This window comes from Alligator sinensis, unplaced genomic scaffold (assembly GCF_000455745.1).
Source record: "Alligator sinensis unplaced genomic scaffold, ASM45574v1 scaffold1302_1, whole genome shotgun sequence".
In the NCBI taxonomy this organism is placed as follows: domain Eukaryota; kingdom Metazoa; phylum Chordata; order Crocodylia; family Alligatoridae; genus Alligator; species Alligator sinensis.
Genome location: NW_005842612.1, coordinates 672,481 through 680,561, shown reverse-complemented (window position 1 = coordinate 680,561; position 8,081 = coordinate 672,481). Strand labels below are relative to the sequence as shown.

Genomic DNA, 8,081 nt, shown 5'->3' with positions numbered 1-8,081 from the left:
GCCCCTTGACCCCTGACCCCACGGGGCAGCTATGGGTACCGGGGCCGGGACGGGCGCTCCAACCTGCACGTGCTGGGCTCAGGGGAGCTGGTCTACTTCGTGGCCTGTGCCGTGGTACTGCTGGACCTGAGTGCCCGGCGCCAGCGCCACTACTTGCGCCACACCGACTGCGTGGGGGGGCGGGGGGTCACAGGAATGGGGGGCAGGCTGGGGAAGCCCCCCAAAGTCCTAACTCACCGCTTTCTCCCCCAGCCTGGCAGTGCATCCGGACCGCGTGCGTGTGGCCACGGGGCAGGCGGCCGGCGTGGACAAGGATGGCAAGGTACCAATGTCCCCTTCTCCACACTGGGGGGGCACCCCACTCCCCTCCCCAAGCTGGGGGGAGACCCCAGGAGTCTGGGCTCTCTCACAGTCCCCACTCGCCTCTCTGGAGTTGGGTGGGAACCCAAGTGTCCAGGCTCCCCTGCTGCAACCCCCACTCCCCTCCCTGGGTGGAGAGAACCCCGGCGTCCGGGGCACGTGTAGGATTCTGAGAAAGAGGGGGTGCAGGGGGTGCCTTGTCCAACACCAATACAACACAACACTTTTTCTGCCATTAAAAAGCACCTCTATAGGTTAGCAGAAGAGTAGGATATCTATTGCATGTAATAGTATCAAGTTCTGCATGGAAGTAATCAATCTATAATTAATTGCTGTCATTAGCAGAACAATCAGAGTACGCATGATGGATCGATGATCTATAAAACCTAGTAGTCTCTGTAAAGCATGTATAATGTATGAAATACCTATATATTATGCATAAAGTTAGGTATTACATCTAAAAACACATGGTGTATAGCAACACAGCAAACTAGGCGAAATAATCAACGTGCTGGTTTATTACTATCGACAAAATGAGCATAGTGTATCTTGTCTATCACCTATTGCATATCAAATGAGCAATGGGCTCCAGTTGCAGCAAGGGAACTTGAGGAAGCGCACAGAAAATACATTATGTGCAAAACGTGTATAAAGATATTGCATATTAAAAACACAACAAATGAGGCAAAAATAACTAACACGCAATTACGTAGCGCTCTTGGTATATTGTTTATATTATGTATCATCTGCTGCGTATACAGCACATTACACGTAAAATGCTTTTTATCCATTAAACATGTTGCATATAAAAATACATACTATCTATAAGCAGACAAGGTTCCTTGGGTGAAACCTAAACCCCTACTATCACTAAAACATTTTAAGATAACACAGAACTAAATAATTTGCATTTTGTTATTATTGGCAAGATAACTATAGTATATGTTACGTGTTATTGATTACGTGTACAATATATTACGCATAAAATACATATGTGTAAATCACATGTATGAATAAGAATATTATGTTTAAGCACATATGCAGTGTATAAAAACACAACAAATGACAAAATAGGTCATTAGTTTTATTGGCAAAGTAACTGTATATGCTATGCATCATCTATTGTGTCTAAAGTATGTTACACGTACATGTGTTTTATACATAGTATCTAACTTGTTATACATAAAATTATATATATTGTATATAAAAACACGAGGTGTACAAAAACACAACCTCCACCAAGGGGAAAAGTAATAAATATTTAATTAGTACTATTGAAGAAATAATCATAGCATATACGTTGTATCATCAATTATATATAAAGTACATTATGCATAAAACAGATACATTATGCATAATCTTACGTGTTACATATGAAAATGTAGAAGGTGTATAAAAACACCACAACTAGGGGCAATCAGCATGGATTTATTAGTGGGAGATCATGTCAGACCAACCTGATTGCCTTTTATGATCAGGTCACAAAGGCCATGGATGCAGGTGTCGCGGTGGATGTAGTCTTTCTGGACTTCAGCAAGGCCTTTGACACCGTCTCTCACCCCATCCTAATTAGTAAACTAGGCGACTGTGGCATAGATGCCTACACAGTCAGATGGATTGCAGATTGGCTGAAGGGTCGCACTCAGAGGGTGGTGGTGGATGGATCATACTCGACTTGGGGGGAGGTGGGTAGTGGAGTCCCCCAGGGCTCAGTCCTGGGGCCGGCGCTGTTCAATTTCTTCATCAGCGATCTTGATGTTGGGGTGGAAAGCAACCTGTTTAAATTCGCTGATGACACCAAAATTTGGGGGGAGGTGAGCACGCTAGCAGGGAGAGAGAGATTGCAGAAGGATCTGGATAGGTTACAGGGGTGGGCAGACAGGAACAGGATGCGTTTCAATACGGACAAGTGCAGGGTGCTGCACTTGGGTAGTAGGAACCAGCAGCACACTTACACGATGGGGAACTCCCTACTTGAGAGCACGGAGGCGGAAAGGGATCTTGGTGTCATTATTGACTCCAAGATGAACATGGGCCGACAATGCGAGGTCATGGTTGGCAGGGCTAACCGGACCTTGTCGTGCATCCACAGGTGCATCTCGAGTAGAGCCAGGGAGGTGATCCTCCCCCTCTATGCGACGCTGGTCAGGCCGCAGCTGGAGTATTGTGTCCAGTTCTGTGCGCCCCATTTCAGGAGGGATGTGGACAACATGGAGAGGGTCCAGAGGAGGGCCACCCGCATGATCCGGGGACAACAGGGCAGACCCTACAGTGAGAGACTGCGGGACCTGAACCTATTCAGCCTCCACAAGAGAAGGCTGAGGGGGGACCTGGTGACCGTCTATAAACTCACTAGGGGGAACCAGAAGGGTTTGGGGGAGACGCTGTTTCCCCTAGCCCCCGCTGGCATAACAAGGAGTAATGGGCACAAGTTGATGGAGAGGAGGTACAGATTGGACATCCGAAAAAATTACTTCACAGTTAGGGCGGCTAGGAGCTGGAACCAACTTCCAAGGGAGGTGGTGCTGGCCCCTACCCTGGGGGTCTTTAAGAAGAGGCTGGATGCCTACCTGGCTGGACTCATTTGAGTCCCGTTTTTGTTTTTAGGGTTTTTTGCTGTTCTCCCGCCCTGGCGGGGGGTCGGGCTAGAAGATCTATTAGGTCCCTTCCGACCCTAAAACTATGAAACTATGAAACTAATCTACATGTAACTATCTAGTATTATGGGCAAAATAATTCTAGTATCTATAATAGCATATACTATACGTTGTCTATTTTGTATTAAATAGGTCACGTGTATGTGTTTCATACATAGTATCTGTTTTATTACAAGTGAAATTATATGTTGCATATAAAAACACAGGTGTATAAAAAAGACAGCAGACCTGTCAACAAGTAATCAATATTTAATTAGTATTATTGACAAAATGGTAGTATAAAGTCCTAGAGAAGCGGGCCTGGAAGGGACCTCCGGAGGTCACATCTAGTCCAATCCCTTGCCTGAAACAGGGTCAGTCTTGTCTAAACCAAGCCATAAACCATCCACTAAACTCCACATAAAAGTGCCATCAACCCTGACACAGCACAGACCTAACACCGAACCTGCCACAGGGAAAGCAGGGCTGTATCTATATTATATCATCAATTCTCTCTAAAGTCTGTTGCGTGTGAAACACATACTATATATACAGCATGTAATTTCTGCATCGAATTCTGTATGACCTACAAAAACATAGAAGGTGCCTAAAAACACCATGACCAAGGCAAAAATAATCCTTATGTCACGATATAGCATTGTTAGCAAAACAGTTGCGGTGTGTATCCAGCATCATCTCTTACATATATAATAGATCATCCGCAAAACCTGAGTTAATCTCTTACATATATAATAGATTCAGTGTTTCCAACTCTCATGATTTTTGGTGTTATTCTTTGCCAAACATCATGAGAGTTGGCGAGACTGTAGATTGTCCACAATGTGTCCTGTGTACACATATTGCATATAAACTTCATGTATATGCCATATAAAAATGTCCCGTGTTAGGTATAGAGAGAGATGTTACATCTAAAAGCACAAGGCACCGGGCAAAAGTCAGCTGCAGCTGCTGTTTCTGTAGCCCTGCAGACTTCCATGGGCATCTCTGGTAGGTGCGTTGCACCCCAGCTTGCCGGGTCAGCGGGGATTTTACTAGAATCATAGAAAATTCAGGTTGGAAGGGACCTCAGGAGGTCACATCTAGTCCAACCCCCTGCTCCAAGCAGGACCAGCCCCAACTCCATCATCCCAGGCAAGGCTTTGTCTAGCTGGGTCTTCAAAACCTCCAAGGATGGAGACTCCACCACCTCTCTGGGGAGCCTGCTCCAGTGCTTCACCACCCTCCTCGTGAGAAAGCTCTTCCTAATGTCTGACCTCAACTTCCCTTCCTGCAACTCGAGACCGTTGCTCCTTGTTCCGTCATCTGCCACCATGCTATCTCTGTTCCCGAGTACCGTTGCCCTGGGCTAATATGATGTGGCTGGAGATGAGGTTGTCCGTGAGAGGTCAGACTCATCTATGGGGCGGAGGAAGAGCAGGGGGACATGGGCAGGCCGGGATGGGGGGCAGCAGAAGGGAAGACTGCTCGGTCCATGGGTGCATCCAGGGTGTAGGAAAGGGGGCGCGGGGGGTGTGGTGTGATGCCCCGTGTAGCACAACCACCTCCCATGGGAGAGCAACGAGGCTTTCTCATACACCAGGGTCCTTGGGCGGCCGCACACCAGGTGAGATCAGCTGGTGCCTGGAGATTTCAGTTTAAAATTAAAGCAAAAAGAAATATAACAGTGTTGGGAGGTGCGCCCATGGCTAGCTTCGATCTTCAACTGAAAGCGCACAAGAAACCAGATGTATTAATGGCCAGAGCCTCCACTGAGTTTAAAAACCACAAGGAACTAGAGGCGTTAATGCCTAAATCCTCCATTCACTTGCAAAACCACAAGAAGCCAGACTAGAATCGCCCCGAGACAGTGTAGTCCCAAACGTCTTGTTTACACATGTAAAGCAGAACGGGCCTTCGTGGGGTGGTGAAGCTGCAAGGAGACGCAGGCCAGGCTGAGGGGTGACAGCTCCGCTAGCCTTGGAGACCTGGAGGATGGAGGTAGGGGGGTGTTAACACCTACAGGGTGAAGAGATCAGCAGGGAGATGATGATGAGTCAAGTCAGCTGAGGCCCCATGCTCTCACCCCCAGCCCCCCTTCTCTGCCAGAGACCCCAGGCATCTGGGCTCCCACCCCCTTGTTCTCACACCCAGCCCCACTCCCCTCCCAGGCATTCGGGCTCCCTGCTTCCCCCCCACACCCCGTGCTGGGGCAGGGAACCCCAGCGTCTGGGTGCTGACCCTGTGCCCCCCTCCACAGCCGCTGCAGCCCCTGGTGCACATCTGGGACTCGTCCTCGCTCCTGCTGCTACAGCAGCTCGGCTCCGGCAGCTTTGAGCGTGGTGTCGGCTCCCTCGCCTTCTCCATCGCCGTGAGTCCAGCTGGGGACCCTTCCCACTGCTGGGGGCATGGAGAAGGGGGGGCTGGGGGGGCCATGGAGGGTGGTTTGGGGGATGATGTGGCAAGGTATGGGGTTCCTGCCTGCATCCCTGGCCTCTGGCAGGTCCAAAGAGGAGGGTTTCCATGCCCCTTTCCCCCGCATGGTGCCTGTCCCCCCCATGCCTGACCCTCTCCCACCCCCTACACTCCCCAGGAGCAGGGCACCTTCCTGTGCGTGGTGGATGACTCCAATGAGCACATGATGTCGGTCTGGGATTGGGCTCGCGGCACCAAGCAGGCCGAGATCAAGGTCAGTGGTGGGGGAACCCAGGTGTCCAGGATCCCAGCCCCCTGGTCTCACCCCCAGTCCCCTCCCAGCGCTGGAGAGAACCCATCCCCCAGGCTCCCAGCCACCCTACGCTGTCGGGACCCAGGTGTCCGGGCAGTGCGCTGACCCCCCTGCCCGCGTCCCCCCCCCAGAGCACAAATGAGTCGGTTCTGACAGTGGAGTTCGACCCGCGAGACAGCAGCCGCATCATCACCGGGGGCAAATCCCACGTCTACTTCTGGACCTGGAGCGGAGCCAGCCTCAGCAAGAAGCAGGGCATCTTTGGGGTATGTGGCCTGGGGGTGGGACAGCGGGACCCAGGCCTCACCCCCTGCCCTCCCCGAGTGCGGGGGGAACCCGGGTGTCCAGGCTCCCAGACCCCCCTGTTCTCACCCCACCCTGTCGCAGAGCTGGAGAGAACGCAGGCATCCAGGCCCCCAGTCTCCCCGCCCTGTCACCCAGACCCCACTCCCCTCCCAGAGCTGAATTGAACCCAGGTGTCTGGGCTCCCTGCTCTCCACACCCAGTCGTGCTCCCTTCCCCAGGCTCGAGACATCCCAGGTGTCCAGGCTCCCAGCTCCCCTGTTCTCATCCCCCAACACCTGGGTTCTCTCAGGCCCAGAGGCTTGGAGCAGGGGGTCTGGGTTCCTGCTCCCCCCCCACCCCCACCCCCCCCCCGTTCCGCCAAAGGTATGGACCACTGGATGCCTGGGTTCCCTCTGCAGAGGGGCCTGGATGCCTGGGCTCTTTCCAGCTCTCAGAGGGGAGTGGGTGAGAGCACGGGGGGCTGGGTTTTCTCTAGCTCTGGGAGGGGGAGGGGGCATTGGGGGGGAGAGTAGGGGACTGGGGGCCCGGACATCTGGGTCCCGCACTGACCTCCCCATCCCCTTGCAGAGACGTATCAAATCGGGCGACAGACCCACGCACACGAGGGCAGCGTCTTCGCACTGTGTCTGCGCCGTGACGGCTCTGTGCTGAGCGGGGGGGGCAAGGACCGGCGCCTCGTGCACTGGAGCCCCGAGCTCAGCCTGCTGCAGGAGGCCGAGGTGATGGGCTGGACACCTGGTTTCTCTCGGGGGCGGTGTTGGGGGTGAGAGCTGGGAGGCTGGACACCTGGGTTCTCTGGGTGGCGAGGCTGGGGGGTGAGAGATGGTAGGACTGGGTGCCTGAGTTGTCTCCAGCCTGGGGAAGGGAGTAGGAGTGGGGGTTGAGAGCAGGGAGCCCGGATGCCGGGGTCCTCGGGGGCAGTGGGGGATGAGAGCAGCGGGGGCTGGGAGCCCAGATGCTGGGCTCTCCCCAGCTCTGGGGGCCGGGCAGGGCGGTTCCAGCTGCCCCCTGACACCCCCCTCCCCCCCCCCCAGCTGCCTGAGCGGTTTGGGGCCGTGCGCACCATCGCAGAAGGTGCCGGGGGGGAGCTGCTGGTGGGGACGACACGCAACGCGGTGCTGCGGGGGGGGCTGGCCCAGGGCTTCGTCCCCATTGTCCAGGTAATGGGGGGTATAGCTAAACTGGGGGGGCCTTGGGGGGCTGGAGGTTCCCAGCCTGCCCCGTTCATGTGCCCAGCAGCATCTGGATGTGCTGTAGGGAGGCCGAGTGGGCTGTGGGGGGGCTATGGGGCCAGAAGGGAGCGGTGGGAGTCCTGGGGGGATGGTTAGAGCTGGCAGAGGCTGGGGGTGTCTGAGCCCCCCTTGCTGCCTCAGGGTGCTCGGACGAGCTGCAGTGGGGTTGGGGGGTCACAGCTGGCTCCCTGCCCAGGGGCTCATGTGGAGGGGCTGTGGGGTGGGGGCAAGGGGGCACAGCCTCTCCCCTCCCCAGGGGCACATGGATGAGCTGGGTGGGGGGTCACAGCCTGCTCTGCTCCCCCAGGGGCACACAGATGAACTGTGGGGCCTGGCCACGCACCCGCGGCTCTGCGTCTTCCTCACCTGCGGCCACGACCGACAGCTCTGCCTATGGGACGGCGCTGCCCACAGCCTGGCCTGGAGCCTGCTCCTCGAGGTGGGGTTGGGGGGGGCGTTTGGGGGGCTGTGGCGTCAAGGAGAGTCTTGGGGGACTCTACAGCCCTGTGGGGGTGTTTGGGGAGCGGTCTGTGGCCTCAGGGGGGACATTTGGGAGGGCACTTGGGGGTGCTGGACCTGCAGCCTGGAGGGCTGCTGGGCCCGGCTGACACTTCCCATCCCCCAGGACACAGGGCTGTGCGCTGACTTCCACCCCAGCGGGCAGGTGGCGGCCGTGGGACTCAACACTGGACGGTAACTGCCCCCCCTGGGGCGGGGGTGGGGGGCAGCTGGTGCCCCCCCCTCCCTCAGGCCCTTTTTTTTCCAGGGGCCCTGACCCCCCATCCCCCTACAGGTGGCTGGTGCTGGACACGGAGACGCAGC

The 8,081-nt window shown here is 55.0% G+C and overlaps 1 protein-coding gene across 1 annotated transcript in view; it reads left to right on the top strand.

The window, feature by feature from the left end:
- Positions 1–8,081, top strand: part of EML3 (echinoderm microtubule associated protein like 3) — an 11,960-nt gene that overhangs the window by 1,350 nt on the left and 2,529 nt on the right. Inside the window, exons 6-15 of the mRNA XM_025214940.1 lie at positions 30–179; positions 253–322; positions 5,254–5,364; positions 5,587–5,682; positions 5,853–6,021; positions 6,595–6,746; positions 7,062–7,187; positions 7,567–7,698; positions 7,885–7,952; positions 8,053–8,079. Coding sequence (XP_025070725.1) covers positions 30–179; positions 253–322; positions 5,254–5,364; positions 5,587–5,682; positions 5,853–6,021; positions 6,595–6,746; positions 7,062–7,187; positions 7,567–7,698; positions 7,885–7,952; positions 8,053–8,079 — 1,101 coding nt within the window. The remainder of the gene's footprint in view (positions 1–29; positions 180–252; positions 323–5,253; positions 5,365–5,586; positions 5,683–5,852; positions 6,022–6,594; positions 6,747–7,061; positions 7,188–7,566; positions 7,699–7,884; positions 7,953–8,052; positions 8,080–8,081) is intronic.